Genomic DNA, 22,068 nt, shown 5'->3' on the forward strand with positions numbered 1-22,068 from the left:
TCACATTTTTCCATTTTGAAAATAGTTTCCCACAAATTAATTGATAGACTATAAAATGATTTGGCGAAGAAGAAGATTGATCTCATCTTGTTGAATGTGTGTTTGCCATTTCCAATTCTTCACCTATTCATAACATACACTCTAATTTTGATAGGATACATTTGATACAGCACAGTACCAGCTGGTGGCATGCACTAGCAATTATGTCTGTTTAAAATAAGTGTTCTGGTTTCGATGTTGACATTTGACCAAATTAACTGCACTAGCAAAGCAGTCAACCAGTTTGTTTCAACGCAACGACGCGTGAAGACCAAGACTGGTTTGTCCCTTTAAGGAAGTACAAGTTATTGGCCTTGAGACTGCAGTCAAAAAAAAATAAATGCCACCGACTTTTTACTTCTTTTCTTTGTCCTGTCTCCCCTTTCATCTGTTTTTGGACGGAAGGTTGACTCGGGTTTGCGTTCGTTTCCTTTGGCACGCCACGCATTCCGGCCTGTGACAAAGCACCGAGACCGTCCAGCTGAAAAGGTCCACGCCAGACGTCTTCTGGGAAATGTTCAAAGGCGACACGAGGAACAATCTCGTTGTCGTGCTGTGACGGCAATAAACCGCGAAGGCCAAGCAGATTCCTTTCAGTGGTGTTTGCAAATGTTTACTCTCTCTATGTAAATTCTGCCAGGCCAAAAGATGGTGGTCCGTCAGCCCGTTGTTAAGTGAATGACAAAATCGCTTTGATGAATCCATAAGGATGGTATGTTTTTGGAAGAAGTAGGACATGATCGTGTCGGATGAGAAAGCTGCTGCACTCTCTTGATTTTTCTGAAGAGGTGTCATAAATTGCATTTCTTTGAAACAGTTGCCAGGTGTACATCCACCCTTCCCCAACATTCGTCAGTAGCCAGATGCCAACACTGCAACTCTGTCTCATCTGTTGGCTTTGACATTTTTTTTCTGCCAGTTTCATCTGCTCAATGCGCAGCTCTCTTCAACTTCAACGTATACTCAACTTTGGGATTTTTAAACTGCCAACGTATTGTTGCAAGTTTGTCTTTGCGGATCGGAGGAGGATTTCCACTATTTGTTCTTGTCTTGTTGGGCGGATGGCCGTATGCGGTCTCTCAGATTGTTGCTTCTGGATGTCGTGAACAGTTGCATCTGTATTCAATATCTGATGGGGTCTTCTGAATTGTTTTGTACATCCGTGACATCTTCCAGTAGCACGTTATTACGACTTTTCTTTTCTTGAAAAGTTTACCATACGTTTGCCATGATTTAGGTTGATGTGCGTCATCCGATTCCCTCCCAATTATGTGATGCAGTTCACAATCACAAAACAAATTTTCTTCAACAACCATACCGTACCATTCCCTCTGATTATGATGTGATTCACAACAGTATTAATTCAATCTCGTTCGCTCATATTATTATACATCAATGTGATGTACTACAATGTGATTTACTCTGTTTATAATACAATGAAATAAATTCAAATTACAATGGGATTCACTCCACTTAAAATAAAAGAGTGTGTTTTACTTCAATGATGATATAATAAGTTGTAATGCAATATGATTCGATCCACTCCAATTATGATCCCATGCGATTTACCCCAGTCATGCAATGTGTTCCCTTCAGTGACAATGGATTGTGATTCACTCAAATTCTGATTAAAATTCACCTGCATTAAGTTGCAATGCGCTTCACTTAAATTATGATGCAATGTGATTTACACAAAACACAAGATGAATTCTGTGACCTTTTCGTACCTCCAGTAGGCCTTTTTTTTTCTAAAGTTTTAGGGACATCGTGTGTCAAGGTCTTCTCCCTTCAAGGCCACTTTATCATACTTGTCATTAGCGTGAGCAGCTAATGTTACATCACATAACCCACCAGTTGAACTTTTATGTCTCGACGTCAGCCCTTTCTTCTCCTTCCTCCGGTGATGGACATGACTGAGAACTGGTCGAGGGGCTGGGGGAGGCGTGGGGGTAGGAAATGGGCAATTAGGATTCCTTTGCGCGACTGAAAGTTGTCCAGAGCGAAATTGAGCATACCTATCTGAGAGCAAGAAAAGGAGGAGCGATCAAAATCACTTTGTGGAAAAACTAACAAGAGATTAGCGCAGGAAGTCCAGAACCCCATTTTTTTGGTACATTTTTGCACTCCTAGGAAGAGTGAAATATCCGAGAGAGGAAACTTGTCCCAGACAGAGAGGAAGTAAAGAAGCTCAAAGGTCAAGAAAAGGCAAACAAGACATGTTGTAGATGAGAAGGATGAAGAGCCAAAGACCATTTGAAGTCATGATTCCTCTTTCAGCCTCATCCCTACAGAGGTGGCAAAACTACTTACGCTCGATACTAAAACACAAGTTGTGTAAAAAAAACTCATTGAGTCAAAGTAGAAGTACTGATTTAACTCAAAGAGAAAAAAATGTGTGGACACCAAAAATGTAGAGTTTAAGAGCTAGCTAGCTAGCATTGGTTCGGCTGTGCTCTAAGAAAATGTGTTGGCCTAGCCTTGCTAACGTTACGAACTGATTAAAGAAGAAATCCTAATCGAACTCAACTGAGATCAACATTGGACAAAAGTAAAACATAAAAACAGTTTTGTCACCGTAAGTTATACACAAAACAAAACCATCCCCCCATCCATTTTCAACACCGCTTATCCTGAACAGGGTCGCAGGGGGTGGTGGAGCTTATCTCGGTTGACTTTGGGTGGAAGGCAGACTACACTCTGAACTGGTCGCCAGTCAGTCGCAAGGCACATATAGAGACAAACAAACATTCACGCCCACAGCCACAGCGTCACCGAGTGGGAAACGATCCCAAGCTGCCTGGAAAAAAGTCAGGCGAGTGTACCACTATGCCATCACTAGTACCACTTAATGATTTGACATCATGTAAAAAAAACAAAACAAAAAAACGTGTAAAATAGTTTCCCAATTGTGTGCTTGTATGGAGAAAAATAAAAATGACAAATTATGACACACAGTATCAAGACATCCTCCCATAGCTTTGTTAACATCCTCTGACAAAAAAATAAAAAAGGCTAAATTAGCGAATGTCAACAACTGAAAAAAAATACATGTGTGTGTTTTTTCAAATGAAACTGAAATTTTGAATGATACAAGCTGGAAGACAAGACAACATATTCATCACAAAATTATTCTTGTATGTGAAAATAAAAACACATTTCTGAAATATAGTCATAGGGAATGTTTTTGTTTCTCTACACTGGTACATCATTGACAGTTGACGAAGTTTTTTTTAAAATAAAAATAACGTCGTGGTCATCCATGGCGGTTCGTTATTTTGCCGAAATAAGAATTCCTAAGTATACAGATCTCTAAGTCATCAGAAAAATAGCTACTAATGTAGAGAAACCTGAAACATCTCCCCGTGTGTAGTCACAAAATATTTATACCACTATCCTTTGGAAGACCTTGTCACCTGTGCTGACATTTGTCAAGCATTCCTTCCTTCCCCAACATTTTCCATGTGTGCACCACTCAACTTGTGGTTGGGTGGTGAAGTTTGTTCTTCCCGGTAACACCTGCTGTTTGACTCCCGCCTCTTGTTCTAAACGCACACATACACACCAACGCACAACAAGTAGTTGTTAGTGCTGTCAGCCTGCCAGATGGTCAGTTAAAGTGAGAGTGAAACTTTACTGCAGGGCAGGTCACAAACACATTGCAGCGACACTGTAATTTCCTTATCTCACTTCATCCGAAATAAAAAATACATGCTAATTAAAAAAAAAAAAACTCCTCAGATTCTCAACCGGATCCAGTTTTTCCGCCATTTATTAAGCAGCTTCCCACCTGGCCTCTTGTGTTTATTTCAAAGCGGCGTGGCAGCCGAGCACAAGTTTCCACAGCGAGCGAGATTGAGATAAGGATGGAGTGATAGATATATAGAGAGAGAGAACACAGAGGGGAAAATGTAGCCAACTGTAAAACGAAGGAAAGATTGGGAGGAGAGATTAGAAAAAACACATAGCAGATTAGAGACAGTGTTCAGTCGACTGAGGAAGAGTGAAAGATAAGGCATGCGAAAGAGAGGCGACTTGAAAGAGACAAAAAAGAAAATCATGGAAGCGAAAATTGAAGGTTAACCTTAATTGTGTAGAGTTTTATTTCAAAGAAGATATTCTGCATAATTTGAAGCAGTTTTATTCACCAGTCTGTTTTTGTTATCACCTTGTTCCAAACAGCAAAGACAAATGTTTGTTGGGGTGTGTGCGTCTGGGTGTTGAAAGTTCCCTCCTGCGGTGTTGATGTCATACTTTGGGCTTCACCACATTTGACCTTTTCAGAGGCAGCATGCTCCCCGGGTCTCACCTTCAACCTCCTCCTCCTCCTTTCTATGATTCTTTCCAGATTTCCATCACTGTCTGTACCAGTGATTTCTAAACAGTGCTTTGCGGCACGTTAGGACCGCCGCACACTGAGCGATGCGTTGTAAGTCCATTGCGCGCGAATTTAGTGTGTGGGGGTTGTGCCACAAGATGTCAAGATTTTTGCGGCACTTCCAAATTTGAATCCCGCTTTGCAAATTATAACCGATCAAAATGCACGGCAGCTTTCAGACAGGTGTAAAATCAATTCTGAGTGGGACACAGCTAACCATCACGTGCCGAGGCGCATTAGAAACCAGCTTATACAGTACACATAATGTGTTTTACAAATGTACGGAACCCTATTTATAATTTCATCTGTACTGAAACTTGTGGTAAAACTATACATGAGCAATGTATCTACCGTGCCAATTACATTCATGTATTATTTATTCATTTATTCTATTTATTTCCATTACTTTGCCATGGAATAAAATTTAAAAAAATGCCCTTCCAATTTCTTTAAATCAGTCTGAAATGATTATTTCCTACAAAAAATATCTTTCTATACCAGCAATGTATAGTGACAAGCAGAAAGTTAAATGCTTAAAGTGAAAGTTAAAAGCTTTGACATATTAGAAGGGATCCTGATTGTGTCAAGAACTGCCTTCAGATTCAAGTGACCCATTCTTATTTATGTTGTTTTACTTGGAGCACACATTTTAGATGCTGTGTGGGGGCAGTGAACTCAACTCAAGAAGTTTAGTAAAAGAGGCTTTGATTTGCTTAATGCAACTCCCAGATGAAATTGATTGTCCAAGTCAATATAAAACGGAACGAATTACACGTTGTATTAAACCAAACCACGCTCAATCTTAACTAATGCAAAAGGCCGCTGGCTGGCTAACAGATAGCTCAATGTATATGGCAGTATTGTATAACGCTTCAAGCAACATACAAGATGTTGAACAAAAACAGTACATCAACAGAAAATGTGGCAAAACTTCGAGGTAAATATTTTTTTATCCACTGTGAAGAGCGATAAATATTACTGCAGCTTACATCGTCACTTACAGTAGTTGTGAAGCTCTTCTTCGTGTATGTTTGGCTATTCCTGTACATTGCTCCCTGAGTCACAAAATAAATCAAACATTGTGTATCCCTTTTGTGGCATTTTTGCGTGGCGTCGGAACATTTTTCTAATAAAAAATATCTGGCTTGGATCAATAAAAGCCGTGGTTGGTCCAATCCTCTTGTCTGCCTCCCATTGTTTTCCGTCTACTTCAAGAGGGAGGGTACATTTGTACCGCAAGCCCACGGAGGACCCCCCCCCGGACCCCACTTTAGACCAGCGGACCCCGTCTGAGGCAGCAGTATGGCTCCTATTAGTCCCCTTGAAACATAATATGGAGCTTAAATCAGATTTATAAATGTTTAGGTGTGTTATGAAAAACACGCATATGGGGGGCTGTCTCGGCTAAAGCCAGACTGTTTACGCGCTGATATATACATGAGTGTGTGTGTATGTGTGTGAAACAAGAGGGAAAATTGCGTTTGTTGTCTGCGTCGTGGCCTAATTCCTTCTGTGCGACAGCGTTTCAGTAAACAGTCGGACGTAGAAAGGGGACCAGTCAACACACATGCACACCCTTCATTCTACACGATGTATACATCGTAATGTGATTGAATGACAGGCAGGAAACATGAGCAGCTTTTAAATTGTGCAGCAAAAAAAAAGTCTTTTATTTCCCTTTTTTGTGCAGTGCACACCTTCGGGTTAGGGCTAGGGTTCGTTTGCACTTGTGATGGTATGCATGTGTGTGGGCTCCCAACGCCGCCGGGCATTCTCACGCTCCGTCGGGCTACATTTTTAAAACGCATACTGTTTGTTGGTGCTTGTTGAACCTGATAGACCTTTAATTTTGGTGTTTTCAATGTGCTTTTGAGGTTCGTTGTTTAACGATTTTATTTTTTCTTTTTCTTGTTTTTTGCCCCGCAGGGACCTAAACAGAAACAACATCACGCGGGTCACCAAGGTGGACTTTTCTGGCCTCAAGAACCTTCGAATTCTGTGAGTTTGTTGTTGAATAAAAATGTTGATGTAATCAAATCTAAGGGTGGGCTATGTGAGGAAAACTCGACACATTAACCTCAAAAACGCTTCACATGGTATTACTTATTTAATTTGTTTTCAAGAATAATCCTCATTAAAACATCCTAATGGAGCAAATCTTTACTTAATGGGCCTTTCTTTGGAGACGGGTCCCTCCCTCCAGATGGTGATCTGGCAAGCTATGCTATGCAATGCTATGCTATGCTATGCTAGGGTGAGCATATTTTGATCTCTAAAAAAAGAGGACACTCATCCCGGCCTCGAGATACAGAATGTATACTCAAAAAATATGAATGTATTCTGATTTAATTAAGTTCTTGAGCGTAAATAATGGCCCCTAGAAACTATTCTCCTATTGGATGGTAATATGAATTGTGGTTGTATGTGATTGGTCAAAGTTAAATTGAAGTACAGTAATCCCTCGTTTATCGCGGGGATTACATTCCAAAAAGAACCAGTGATAAGTGACATCCGTGAGGTGGTGAACTTTATTTTTTTATAGTTATTATACAATACTTAACTATATATACAATGAAATCTAAGACCAAAACCTGTTTTCAGGCCCAATTACAAAAAAAACATAGAAAAAAAATAGTTTTTGGAAATACTGTACTGTCGACACACTGGTTCTGCGTTCTGATTTAAAGGGTTAAAAGCATTTTAAAAAAATGCACAAAAAAATCTGTGAAACGGCAAAGCCGCGGAAAGTAAACCGCGTTAGAGCGAGGGATCACTGTACACCATTCCATATGAATTCATTGCATCTATTTTGCATTCTGCACATCATGTGCCATTTTCACAATGACAATATTCTTTTCAATATGTTGTAAGGCCCTAATTTAAATGAGGCCTCCTCTGGTTGTACCTGTCCAAAGCTCCGACTCGAAATCGTAAAGCACGTCTCGGGCCAGTGACTTCAACCATAGCGGTGAAACACATTCGAATTAAAGGGTCTTTTTTTGCTTGTTCAACTGGGGCTTCATTCTATCCAATTTTAGCAGCAAATACTTTTCTGTGGCACTCAGGCCTTGTAACTGAGCGCACCTGCTCCACACACAATGCCGTTGCCTTTTCTTCCGGGTGACTCCATCGCCAGTCTCTACATCACACATGCGGGGAACAGTATGCGCCTCCTCTCATAATTATTAATTTCTTTTAAGAAGCACTCCCACAAAACATCAGTCAAATTAAACATATATTAACTGGGCATGTGAAAAACAGTGAAAGGCCCGGAGGGGATATCAACAAGTGGACATGTCCGGGTAAAAGAGGACGTTTGGCCACTGCTATGCTATGCTATGCTATCGATCGACTGAATGCAGACTACGTTTTCATGAATGACTGCGATTGACATTTCACGCAATCACATGGATGTAAGAATGGGCAAGAACGTGAATTAAGAAAGGGCTAGCTGGCCGTAAACACAAAACTCATAAAGGAAACATATCTTATACTTCCCCATAGGTCCCAAAAGGTTACAAAAAAAAAAAAAAAGTTAAAATAAAGCTTGCAATTTCGAAATTTTTTGGGGGCGGGGCGGTGGGGAGGGTGAAAGAAGTGACTTAATTCTTGAATTGTTTTTTCTTTCAATGTGTGTCCTGGGACAATGACTATAGTGTAAATTTAAATATATGTGGGCTGTGTCTGTTTTAAGTGTCCTATCTTAACCCTTGCCATCCTTTTTTCTTTCAAGGAGATATTTTCTGTACAGGGAGGTCATTCTACCCTATTAGATGTGTGCGCGTGCGTGTGCGCCGCGTATGTGCATGTGTGTGTGTATGCGTGTGTGAGTGTGAGAGAGGGCCCATAATAACTATAATCACATAGGCGCACTCCACAAGCTGGCAGATAAAAATACACCCGCTTCACAAGCTGGGGTGGGAAGTGGAAATAAGTCGATGCATGTGTGTGTTTTCATTTGTAAGCACATTTGTTGACCACTGCGGCTTTTGGTGCTCACGTCGGCCAGTGTGAAAACTTCTGTGCGAGAGTGCGAGCCATTTTCGTATACCCCTGCATATCTGCAACGATCGCAGGGACTCAATGTGTGGACGGGCTGTGTGTGTGTGTGTGTGTGTGTGTGTGTGTGTGTGTGTGTGTGTGTGTGTGTGAGAGAGAGAGTGATGGCTTGGCGGTTTGTTTCATGTGGTTGGTGAGAAACTGCTGTGACATTTCCCCACTGTAAATCTCTGCAAATTGGCCAGGAGATGGTTTGTGGAAGTGAAGATAGTCTGAGAAAAGTACTTGCTCGAATACACACATTCTACACACACACACAAGCAAGTACTCGCTCGAATACACACACTCTACACATGCCATGTAATGTAACCATTGAATGTAATCATTGTGTAATCACGACCACCAATAATGTCTGTTGATTGGCCGATAATTCATCAGGTTTCGTCCCTGACTAGAATACCAGAATCCTTTATTTATTTTTATTTTTTTGGAAGGGTTTTTGGGAAGCACTTGCCTGCCCTGCCAGTTGCTAAAATAATCTACAAAATCTAAACCTCAAAGTCAATGCATCACATAATTCTTGTGATGGCTCTTGCTATCAGTTACTCTTACATGATTAAAGGCACCTCACACTCTAAACACACTCGACTCGAAATAATCCAAAATGTCAAGTAAATTGCTGTGAAGCAGTGTCAAAATTATCCGCAATGTCCAAACACACCAGCGCTAAATCGACCTGTCGAGTATTTGACTCGAAATAATCATAGTAGCTTTCAGCAAATGTTGCACAATAACCAAGCATATAATTCACATGACTGTTTCTCCAACCAGTTGTGAATGCCATTTTAACTGCCATTTTAAATAATCTACAATGTCAGAAAACTTGCAGGAATGCTGTTGTATTATGACCCGATAGCACGTTTAAAAATTGATTCAAACTCTCATCCGTGATCAATCTTTTGTGTTGACATGTTGACATATGCAGACCTAATAGAAATCAAATAATCCACTTTTTTTAATAAGACCAAGGTCCGGTCCCATGCACGGCGGTCATTGGGGAGCAGTTTAAATACTGACACAAGGGAACACAGGAATGTGCAGTGCTGTTCTTCCACTAAAGGTGAATGCAATGTCTGAGGCATGCAAATATTATTTGAGGACGCCATTGGGATGTTCATTTACCATGTTGCGGTGTTCTGCTGTTAAACAGCTGCAAAGATCCCCGGGTAGACGGGAGCAAAACTGCACACAATCGAAACCTCCCGCGATTCATCTTGTCTAATTGTCTGTGTGCGGCTCTCCTGGGCTGAAGCTGTGAGCACACTGTGGCGTCGCGCATGCGTCTGTTTCCTGACACAATCATCCATTTTGAATGCGTGTGTATTGGGATAGACGCATGCTGACGCTTACGTATGGACACACCTTAAGTTCGGAGGAGCCAATCAGCGCATCGTATATGCTGACGCTTATGTATGGGCACACCTTAAGTTCGGAGGAGCCAATCGGCGCATCGTTATCGCCGTCATGCCCTGCTCAGCCAGGGTCTCCAGTTAGTCAAAACATTATACACACACAGTCGCGCTGCTGCGGTCCACTGCAATACATCTGTTAGTGCACGCGAAGAATACAACGGATAATTTTAACAAGCGATCGCGGTAATGCGCAGATTATAGTCTAAAAATATAAAATGTATAACGTAAAAATCACTTTATAATTGATTATTTTATACAATTTGCCGAGGGTCCGGACAGAGGAGGTCGGTGGTCCGCCAGTTGAGGAAGACTGCCTTAAACGTATGCTTTTGTTACGTTGACGGCCATTGGCTGAGCTAAGGAGTTGAGAGGAGGCAAGTTGCGGAAGAGGCAGCCCACGGTCTAAAGAACTAAGTGAGCACCCTGAAAGAAAAGTGTAAAAGAATGGATTGTATTTTCACTCGTGGAGGCAGCACTTCATAGCCAAGCGGCATCATTAAACTGATTCAAAATTGGTGTGCCATGCAAAAACTCGACACGCGGCCAACCACAAAGACCTGAAGAATGATTCCAAACAATTTGAATAGACAAAAAGAATCTTGGCTCTGTGTCAAGCATGCGGGACCCTTGCAGCCAACAGCTTTGCTCCAGATTGTGGTGGAAATGACTCATTCCAAAGTGCGTTCAGTTTGTAGGTGAAAACGTGTGCTTCACATTGAACCCATTTTGTGAAACAAGCTGAATTTCCCCTGAAGTGTTAGTCAAATTCCTTTATTTGGGTCTAAGAGTTCCGGAGCGTAATATCACTGCATTTCTTTGGTGAAACGTTGCTCACAATTTGTTTATGGAATGTTTGAGATGATTTGAATTTATATATTTCAGAATTAACCATCACATTCAAACTCATGTTAAATGTGAGTAAGTAGCACACCAGACACCTCTTAGAGTGCCTCTGACAATCCCAAACAAAGTTCTGGTGTTCCAGGAGGCTTCTGAAGGCCCTCATACTTCAGTTTTCTTTTCCGTTGTACAGATAAGTCACGGAATGCTCTTTTTTTTTTCTTACAGTTTTTTAAAATCAGTGATACAAGTAAACTTTTCACAATTCTTTTTTTACGCTGAATTTTTTGAAACGTCATAGCACGGTGTAAAGTTTGCGTCGGTCAAAGTTAAAAAAACAAATCTGAAAGTATATACATTTTAAAAATGTATGTCCTAGAAAAGAAAAATATTTTTTCTTTTCCAAAAATAAGTGTAGGGACACTCTCAGCCATCTCTGAGTAACGTTTACTGCTGTCCTGTTTAATTATTGTCAAGAATTCAGAAATTATTTGCCTTGGTCTCATTTTTTAACTGAGCATTTGAACAAGGGTGTGCAGACTTTTCATAGCTACTGTATTCCTCAGGTCATGTGGCTAATCTATCAAATGGCACCTTTGAAATGTGCTCAGCGTGAGTGAAACAGCAATTGCCTGGCCTCCTTTTGTCATAAAGAAAACGTTTTGAAACACATTGGTCGCAGGTCACTTTCAAAATAAAATCGCTAGACCAGCTGCAAAATGTCAAGGTTGTCAACACTGACTGTGCGTTTGTAAATTAGCGCCTCTGCGTTTACAGCCATACCGCTGGTGGAAGCAGGGCACAGCAGTTGACGGCGATACCGTTCCGAACTTCTTGTCTCGGCTAGCTGCCTTACCGCCAAGTTGTTTGAATGTTGACGCTTTTTTAAATTTATTTATTTTAAAACAGAAAATTCAACTTGAACTCCAGATTGCAGAACTGGAGGTCCCGCTGTATATCTAATCCAAACGAGTCCTAATTAAATGAACTCACAGTGAGGGTTGATGCTACATACGAATGTCTTTGCGCTTCGGTGGACAGAATCCAGCTGCACGCGTTCTTTAAACACAGGCCGGACTGATGAAGACAGTACCGTAAATGATTCTGATGAAATTAAATTGGAAAGTGATTGGTGTTTGTCCAAGGCTCCTCAGAATACAAAGTATTGGTGGAGACTGCGTAATCCTTCCTGAAGAAAAAATGCCGGGACTACACGCTAACAGCAATTGGGTTGAAAGATGGATCAAAGATGGGGCGGTGGAGTGACGAAAGAGGATAGGACAGAGAAGCGGGATGAGCTGATATTTGCTTGTTTTGGCTCGCCGCGTTGTGACATTGAACGCCGTCGACCTTTGCGTCATGTCAGATTCATTTTTCAATCACCGTGATGTCTTATTTTTGTTTTCCCAAGCATTCTTTGGTCCTAAAAGTGCAATCGCCTCCTTGCAAACGTCTCCATTTCAATCTGGCACCGGGTCGACTTTTCTATTTGTGTTGGCGGGAGGAGGATATTCAACCTGTGTCTCTCTTTCTCGGGTCAGCTGAAAACATCTGTCAATGAATGAAATCCTTCCAAACTACTTAGTGGGAATAAATTGAATTAATCACTTGTAATGGAGATGCAAGATCATTCTTCATTTGATACCTTCCCTTTTTTTGTGTGTGCGAGCTTGTGCTGAAGCTCACCAATGTTTTGTGTTGTTCACTTTGTGTTACTACAGTCACTTGGAGGACAACCAAATCAGTGTCGTCGAGAGAGGAGCCTTCCAAGACCTGCGATTGCTGGAGAGACTGTAAGGAGCCCAACCTCACTCATACTCAGTACAGGAGACCTCCTGCCTTTATAAAAATTACTTCGATGGTGCCGACGCTCGGATGAAGTTTTTTGCTTCATCGGCCGACATTGAGCCAATGCAGCCGCAGCCGGCATGCACAAAGTCATCTTACCTGCTCACTCAAAGCAGAATTTAAATTTCAAATCCAACATGGCTGCTTGTTAGCTTTGTGATTGGATGTGCGAGTCTGGGCTTTGGAGGGAAACAAGCGAGAAAGAAAACTTCAGGCCTTTGTATTTATTTTAGAAAATCGCAAATAGGCAAATTTTTCCCATGACAAATGGAAGACAGGTTACCCCACAAAAAAATAAAATAAATCAGCTAATAGGTGAATTAGTGAATGTTAACCCACAAATATTACATTCCACCAAGCATTTACATGATCAAGAGTCCTGCAATACCCATTTATTGCGTTAATTTAGCTGTTTGAAAAACTGTACTGTATGTAATTTAGAATTTTAGGAATTCCAAAGAATATATTGTAATACCATTTTACATATCACCTTGGTAAGATAATGGTCTCAGTCATTTTTTCTGTTTTTATTTTTTTGAAAATGTGAAAAACGGAACCAAATCATGATCATTTTATATTTATTAATACTTTAATTTCAGGGATAGAATTGAATGATCATTTTCATTAAGGATGTAGCCAATCTTACCACCATGATGATATGATTAAGGCCCCCCCCACCCCTCCAGTAAAAATGTTTTCAAAATATGACTTTTTTTTTTTTTTTCTTTTCCCTCTCCCTACCCAGCGTTTTTCCTTTCTGAATTCTGATTGTAATTTCCCCATTGCGGGACAAATAAAGGATATCTTATCTTTGAAGAAGGTAATAATAGGCCAACCATTTCATAGTTTTAATTTATTAAACAATTGTCAGATTAAAAAACAAATATGAATACTACAATTAAACATGAATTATGTTATTCAATTACTTTGAGATTTGTTTACAAATGTAAAATGGATTAGAAATAAAATCTGTTATAAAACATGTTTACATTTTACTTAACGGTTTTTTTTCAATTATTTTTTTAAAACAAAAAATCTCTCATCTGCATTCATGAGTGCACGAGCCGGTATGCATGCATTCGTTCACACTTTGGGTTGGCTCTGTCTTTTCCAAAATATGCGTGTGTGCACACACACACACACACACACACACACACGTTTGAGTCGACAGGATGACACTCACTGCAAGGCAATGAATGACTTTGACAGTTCTGTTTTGGTCTATATGTGCAGGTATTTCTCAAATGGGCTGAAGGGAGACATTTATTGCAATTCAAGTATAAAGTGAGAAGACATTAGTTGTAATTAAAATAAAATTGCGCTTCGTGCGCTTGGGAACGACCCCGCCACCCTTCCCCAATTCAAAAAAGGCTACACTGGATTGCAAAAACAAAATTCACTTTGATCTGCCAAACCTTTCCATTTCTCTATCTCGGTGACCTTATTTTGAAAGAAAACTACTTGCTGCCTTGGAAAAATAACTGATTGCGGCCAGCTTTTTTTTTTTTTTCAGCAATGTTCTAAAAACACATGCACTGGGCTAATTGGTTAGCTTAGTTCATTGACCCCATTTACAGGCTAGGATTTAAAATGTGCGTCTGAGTCAGAGGGAGTTTAATAATAGCCTCCCTGCTGCAGTTGGTTAGTTGACGAAGTGTTCTCTTCTGAGTCGGGCACACCTAAAAAACACCATCTTGGACCATATACCAATGAGGAAGTGACAACGACAAACAGTAGAGCATTTGATTGACATCTTCTTGTAATCTACAGAGCTGAGGAGGGGAAAAATGTTGTTACTGCATGTCAGTGGAGTGGTAGCAACGTGTAGTCGGGTGGAGATGGCACATTGTGATAGTGTTTGTGTGGGGGAGCCGGAGGTGCGTTTCCCTTAGAAAAACAAAACAAAACAAAACAAAAAACCTCCCCTAATGTGCTAGGTCAGGCCAGGGTCGGAGTTCATGGAAGGAAGACGCCAAAGGGGGCCATGTGGAGGAGGAGAGGGGGAGGAGGTTCAAAGCGGTTGACTTGAAACATACTTTTTCATTTGGAAATAGCAACATTTATTTTCCAAGTCTTGAAACTGTCAACATATGAAGAGAAACAACTAGAATAAGCCTTTGGAAGCCCCGTAATGTGGGGAAAGTCTGATTCTACAGCAGTAAGAAGAAGATGCAGCAGAATATATAGACAAAATAGAATACCATGCATGAGAGATGTTCAATTCCAATTTTTTTTCAGACCGATACCAGCATGAGTACTCACCGATAGCCATGTAACTGATACAACTAGTACTTTTGATTCATATAATTTCTATTGAACCAATGGCAGCTAATTTTAAAGAAGGTCATTTTTTTTCGGTTCCCTTCCGCCACTGTAAAAGCAAATTTGAGTCCAACCTAAAACAAACAGCTAACTCCGAATTTTGGATTACTTTGGATTAAAACCCCCCCTGAATTTTCATCTTTGTTCCAAACAAACTGACGAGTATAATAATACAGGTTCAACTGTAAACTATGAAATATGACGCGAAGTTGGAAAACCGGGATATGCGATATGGGTGACATTTTTATCACAATGTTAGTATTTCTGATCAGCCGATATTGATGGATATAGATGTTTTTGTATGTATTAAAAGAAGCAAAATATTAAATGGATCAAATATAATGAAATACAACTATCCAGAGGAAAAATACCATCCATAATACAAAATATCGGGGCTGATGTTATGAGTAAAGGGGCTATGTTGCCTGTACTGCAATCAACTGGAAAAATAATAATACTAACATTCTCAGTCGATAAAAAGAGTTGACCGTGTAAAATACGTACATACATGAAATATCATGCTGGAGAAAGTCTTCATACCACCCAAATTGAGTTAGCAAACAAACAACATACTGTTGGTACCACCATACTCATAATGCACTCTAAGCAATAATAGAAACCTTATAAACATAAATGTACACGTACATGTAGAAATTGAATCCTAATGGGAATATGAGAGGATGGACATGGGTGAAATTCAAAAGAGGAAAAATGCTCTGTGAGCTACTGAGTTAGCAAATAAGATCAGATATCCTTTATTTGTCCCACACTGGGGAAATTTACAGCCTCCAGCAGCAAGAATGTAGGCAGAAAGAAGAAGAAAAAAAACAAACACCGTTCAATTAAGTGCAATATAAATACAAAATGGATAAATCACAGTGCTATTTACAGTTGTTTTCCACATCATTTAATTATTATTAATATTATTGTTGCTATTTTTTATTCAGCAGCCTGACAGCAGTTGGTAGGAACGAGCGTCGGTATCTCTCCTTCTTGCAGCGCGGGTGTAACAGTCTCTGGCTGAAGGAGCTACCTAGTGCTGTCAGGGCGGGCTGGAGAGGGTGGGAGGGAAATAAACATACATTTTGGTCGCAATACAGAATGATGCACTCTAAGCATTAATATAAGCACAATTACAGGCATATGCGAGGATTGACATGGATACAGAGTTCCCTGAGAAAAGCGTTCTGTCTGCTATGCTTGCTATTGATAGCACTTTACAGACACGAGAGGGTTTGGTATCGGTGCCTGGTATCGACCGACGTTTTGAGTAACCGATGCATTGTAATAAGGCCAGTATCGGCTCGATTCCGGTACCTGGTATCTGTACTCGATGACTATGCATATGATAAATGCGAATCTGAACAGCAACAAGAATATTCAATAGCAGTATAGCAAAAAAATTATCAGCTATGTATTGACAACTATAATGTACATTCATAATAGAAATATAACCTAGAATGATATGGTATGAATAATATCGTATTCATCCTGTTCTGTATATGCTTATGTGAACAAAAACAAGGATAGTCAGTAGCATTGCACGTCGCAAAACTTTAGTTCAAGTGTTTTGACTACTATACAAGAATACTACATAAACATAAAACTTTTAGTATGCGAATGTAAAATTGTAGCAGCAATAATACGAAATTTTATGTGACGAGCCACCATGCCTGAGATAAATCCTTTCCGTACCCAATAGTGAAATCTCCTCAAAACGGTGATCAAAACACCTCGCCGGCAGCCATGCTGATGTGACACCCGGCGGGGGTGAAAGGTGACCGTCATGGCGAGGCCGGGTGATTTATGGTGGTTGCGGCATGGGGCAGAAAATGCTACCTTGTCTTCACTACAGGCGAGCGACTCCGTCCGTCTTTGTCGGCATGTGAAAGTAACATCAGTCATGAACATCACAGAGGCACGGCAGCGGCCTAAAAAGTCGCCGTGTGCCTAATGGAGTTGTAACATACAGTAAATCATTGTAGCATTAACAAATATATGATAATAATAATAATAATAATAATCCTCCGCTTGACCTAAAAACTTTGACAATCCCGATTGGGCTCCAACTCCCCCAAGGTGGGTGTGAAAGCTCGGCTCTTGTTATCAAGTTGACACAGGTTCAAAGGGCACTGTCTGTGTCTTCTCTCGCGCAGTCTACTTGGTGATCCTTGTGCCCTTTGACATCCTCGCGCCTCCTTCCTCCGCCAAACGCTTTGGTGTCTAGATAAGACTCGTACTCCAATCTCCTAGTCGACAAGACTGAGGGGCTGCTGTTTGTAAACAGTGCTGGCCTTTGATGCCGACACGGTTGCACTTTTAACGCAGCTCGACAGGTTTGAACATCCTGCCTGGGAATGTTGAACTTCTCGTGTGTGTTTTGAGGTTTTTCAAATATAGTACTGCAATATACATTTCAAATATCAAGTTTTAAAATCAGCTTTTTCTTTGCAGAGTAGTTTTACTCATTGAGTTTCTTTGAGGAGCAACTTTGTAATTTGGAGGAGCAATTTTTTTGTAGGCTAATTGCAGAGACCTGAAGTAGGGGTTTTATGACTGCACTTCCCAGTGCAGAGGGGGGAAATGACCCAAAGGGGAGGCAACCAAAGAGTTTTCCATGGCAAAAGAAATGGCATAATTCTTAATTTGTTCCGTTAACCAGTGTGAGGAAAAGATTTGAATGTAAATGGCCTCAAATTAAATCTGAAAGTCATAGTCACGCAGTTACCCCACATCTTGTACATCTCATTTTAAATCCATTGTGGTGGTGGTGGTTAGAAACAAAACAATGAGATTTGTCAATGTCCCAATGTTTATGTATTTATTTTTTTCTTGGTGTTTGTGTGTGTGTGTGTGTGTTCATTTTAAATGGATATAAACTGAATGCATATCTTGCTGTAAGTACACATATGGGGAAAGAAACAATACAATGCACACAAACAAAACATTGAACGGAAGCAACAAAAAAGACAGCAAAAACAGTGGGTAACTTATCATCGGAAATAATTTAGCCACTTATACATACCGTACATGTTCCAAAGGGAGTAGGAAGAAGTATAACTTAAAACGGTTATGCAAACAAGTTATACAGTGTTGGTCTTTCCAATAACTACATTTATTTTTGAGGGTAGATTGGGCTCAAACTCTTGGAACGCGTGTCATAGCACAAAACAAATGTCCGATCACGCTGGACGTCTGGAAACATTTTAATCCTGCCAAGAACAATCCAAATAAAATAGTTTAAAAAAATTCAATTCTCAAATCAAAACGCGATAACACAAATACATAAACCGTCCAAAGAAAACCCTATGCCTCCCCTGTTCACACACCTCCTCCCAATAATGCACTTTTTTGGGGCACATGCGTCATCATGCATAGAATCACACCCCAAAGAGAAAAACAAAACCAACAACCTTCATATTTGAACAATCAGTAAAAATGTGATCACGTATAAATACCGTCATAACTTATGTAACTTATATCTCACTATTTTGCCTTGTTTATTCATTATTCAATTTGTTCATCTTCTTCCATTTCTCTCCACAGCCGACTAAACAGGAACAGGCTCGCGCTGCTCCCGGAACTTCTCTTCCAGTCCAATCCTAAACTGGGCCGGCTGTGAGTACCCCTGTTTAAACTCTATCGAGCTTGCCAGCTTCTCGCGCGTTTCCTCCGGTCGGTGGGTCGAATGTCTGATCGCGTGACGGAATGCATTTTCTGTTTGGTTGGAGTATATGGGGTGATGGGAGTGCACGCTCAGGTCAGACTGCCACGCGTCCTCCCTGCGCTTCATCCTGAAGGTGCTCTTCCTCCCTTCTGCTCTCCAACCATCTTACCTTCCACTCGGGAACTCTATTTCTTTTAGCCTCAATGCTTAGAGTGAAGATGTTTGAGGCAAACATGAGAGCTGCTTACATTTTTTTTGGTGCTGCTTTTGATTGTGCGTCTGCAATCATTTTAGATTGCAGGCGTGCGTGCGTGTGTGCGTGCGTGGTCGCGCAAACACACATGGTGATATACTGTCCATGTTTGCATGTTGGGAGGGGTGGGGAGAGGAAATACCACCACTGCGATGGTGAACTTCTCACCTCGGTTATTCGCTTTGAAAAGTTGCCAGGAGACAAGATACTTTGTATTATTCATGGCAACTTCAACTTGACAGGATGTGATTACGTCATTCAAATAAATCTGGGGGAACCGCCGCAGCTGCGACATGTTTGTGGATTTCCAGCCTAAAAGCCAATTTGGGTTGGAAACCCAAAGCTATAATGAACAGCATGTTATAGGCAAACGGCATAAAAGTTGGTGAGGGCAAAAGCAAGTCCTTTTCTTCAATACATTTTTTTATTATTCACCTACTTATTTATTTGAAAGAAATACATTGTTTTTTTTAGAAAATCAATTTTCCAAGATTGATTTTAAAATATACACTTAAAATGAGTATTTGGAGAGATGTAAATTTAAAAGAATACATTTTTCAAGATTTGTTTTATCAGAGCTCTTTTTAGTTTGAAAAAATATATCTATATCTATGTATATAGATATAGATATATCTATAGATAGATAGATATAAATAAATGAATCTCCTTTGTAACAATTTCCCCACTCAATTTGTAATTGTTTTCACTTTCAAAAGAAATATTTGTATAAAACCGGTTTAGATTGATAATTTTCCCCCCAGTCAATTATGATTACAAGTTATTTCTTTCGTTAAAAATATTGATATATTTTTACATAATTTTTAAAAATACATTTTGAGAATTTTTCAAAATATACTTTTTAAACTAATAATTTAACTGAAAAAAATAAGAGTGCAGAGATTTTCAAAATAGCTTTTCATTTTTTCCATTGAACAGAAATCATGTTAAAAATATCCCCCCCCCCCCCAAAAAAAATAAATCCACAAAAAATGTCGCAAACTCCATCGACATTTTTGGTTAGAAATCAAACAAGTTGAGATTTACTCAGTAGCACCTCTGCAGGTCACAGCCAGTAGTGCGGTCCACTTTTCCTCAGTTGCTCCCAGGTGTGAATTCCAAGTGAATTAACTCAGCCCTTTCTGTCCTCCACTATTCCGTTCTTTTCTTTTAATTAGTAGAACCTATTCCGGTCTTATTGCTCATTTTGTGCCGGTAAGTATAGTTTTTCTCTCCAAATATGCAGACTTGAAGGTGAACTTTCATTTTGAGTTCAACCCAAACAAAGCACCGTAAGTCTCCTTTAGATGACTTTTATTTCGAAAATGCTAATCCTCCCCTTGTATTTATAGTGCCGAGCTGTTCACAAAGCAGTAAATTCAAATACATGGAAGTGCTGCTCTCATTCCAGGATTTATACCCCGTCTCTGTGCTTCATCCAAGTAATCTCCCCCCGTGTGCGTGTGTGTGCGCATGTGTGTGAGTGAAGGCCCTAGATGCCGCGCGCGGTGGATTTGCGGTGAGGTGTGATGTATTGCCCGGGATGGCAAACCTGAACGTTCCGGCGGGCGGGAAACAGTCATTTACGTCAATTGCGGCTTCCGCACACACACGCGCTCGCTCGCTCTCGGGCTCACGTGCGCCGGCCGTGTTGACTTTTTGGGCCCTCTTGTTCTTCATGAGTGACAGTGTGATTTTTCCCGCGCCGCCTGGCTTAGCGTTAGCCCCCAAAACCTTAATTGAAGTGGAAAGGCCTCCATTTGTCACTGGTCAGACATGGTCGGCTGCAGGAGTGGAAAAGGTACAGCGAGGAGAGGGTGCACTTCCAAACTTAACATTATAAATTTCACGTTCTTTATATCCCGACGTTGCCATCAGCACAAAGTAAATTACAGTGTCTGGACTGCTTCTAGTGCCCTTTATTTTCTTTCTCCCAACTTTTTCCCCCAGCTTTCGCTGCCATTTGACCGAGCCTTTTACCCGGCCAATGTTGTTTTTTGTCTTTGAGCCACAATTCTGCGACTACTGCATAACAATTGCATTGGAAGGGTCTCTTACATTCTGCTATTAGGAACCGAGTACCAGCACAGTACCAAGGGACCGCTTGGAATCTGAGATGATTTTCGTGAACTCCCAGCTATTTGTATTTTTGTGTATGGAACTAATCCTCAGCACTGCGAGGTAGACGCGCTAATCACTGGACCACCGAGCCCTGGACTGCGTAACTGTTGACAAAAATATAAAATAGAACTGTGCGAATTCAGGTCAAACAGCACAATCAGGCTCACCAGGCAGAGATTGCATTGAAAGCCACATTGTGTTTGCTCAAGTTGGAAGTGGAGTTTATGTAGGCTGAAATATGGACTTTTTTCGGCGGACCTTGATGACAACACGTTGACGTTTCAATGTACGGTTCACGTAAAGAAGTCACTTGAAAACTGTGCTTGTTATGTGTTGGGCTTTGGAGACTGTCATGTGACTGTTATGTGGTCATGTGACTGCCCGCCTCCATTTGATTGGTTGAAAGGAGTCGCTAGTGGTAATGTTCAAAACAGCGTCATGTGAAAGTGCTTGAAACAAAACTCTCTCTGGCAAACCAAAACTAATAGAGTATGAGTAAAAGGTCAGAGGGTGGAAAAGTTTATTCTTGAATGCAACTGTTAAAAATGTATTCCCAATTAAATAGAGGCAAAGCTGGTTGTCAATTTGATGTTCAGGGGGGTTGTCGACATCTCTTGAATATAACGAATAACAATAAACGAACTTGCAATCTAATTTCGTTGTTTTCAAAGTAACTCTGGGAACACCATAAATGAAGCACAAAATGAAAGTCGCTGATTGGACCGTCAAACAAGCTCCACATTTGGCTAATAGTCAAAATAAATAAGATCTGCGATTGTTATGTAATGAAGAAGATGGGTTGAGAATTGCAAGCCATAGAGTTCAAACCGCAACTGCGCCGGTTGACTTTGAACGAGGAAACATTTGTTGGATTTGTGGAAGGTCTGGAAGGTGAAGTACAAACCCAGCAGGATTCTGGAAGATGGAGATGAAAAAAGAGACACACTGGTGGCTTTCTGGTTTGGATGTCAAAATGACGGCAGCGTGATCGGATTTACCTCTCAATCCTCTTGTTGAAGCCCTGCGGTCTGAGGTTTCGAGACGGCGGGACGGTGCGCATGGTGGGGAAATTCTGTCTTTGCTCTCCAACCTATCAGGCCAGATTAGTACCAGAGTCCCGTCTTGGAGAGCAACC

The 22,068-nt window shown here is 40.6% G+C and overlaps 1 protein-coding gene across 1 annotated transcript in view; it reads left to right on the top strand.

The window, feature by feature from the left end:
- slit3 (slit homolog 3 (Drosophila)) overlaps positions 1 to 22,068 on the top strand; it is a 232,868-nt gene that overhangs the window by 12,086 nt on the left and 198,714 nt on the right. The window contains exons 2-4 of the mRNA XM_086100527.1: positions 6,341 to 6,412; positions 12,447 to 12,518; positions 18,442 to 18,513. Of these exons, the coding sequence (XP_085956653.1) occupies positions 6,341 to 6,412; positions 12,447 to 12,518; positions 18,442 to 18,513 (216 nt within the window). The remainder of the gene's footprint in view (positions 1 to 6,340; positions 6,413 to 12,446; positions 12,519 to 18,441; positions 18,514 to 22,068) is intronic.

Source organism: Hippocampus guttulatus, chromosome 2 (genome assembly GCF_054856545.1).
Source record: "Hippocampus guttulatus isolate MCC_2025c chromosome 2, RoL_Hgut_1.0, whole genome shotgun sequence".
NCBI lineage: Eukaryota > Metazoa > Chordata > Actinopteri > Syngnathiformes > Syngnathidae > Hippocampus > Hippocampus guttulatus.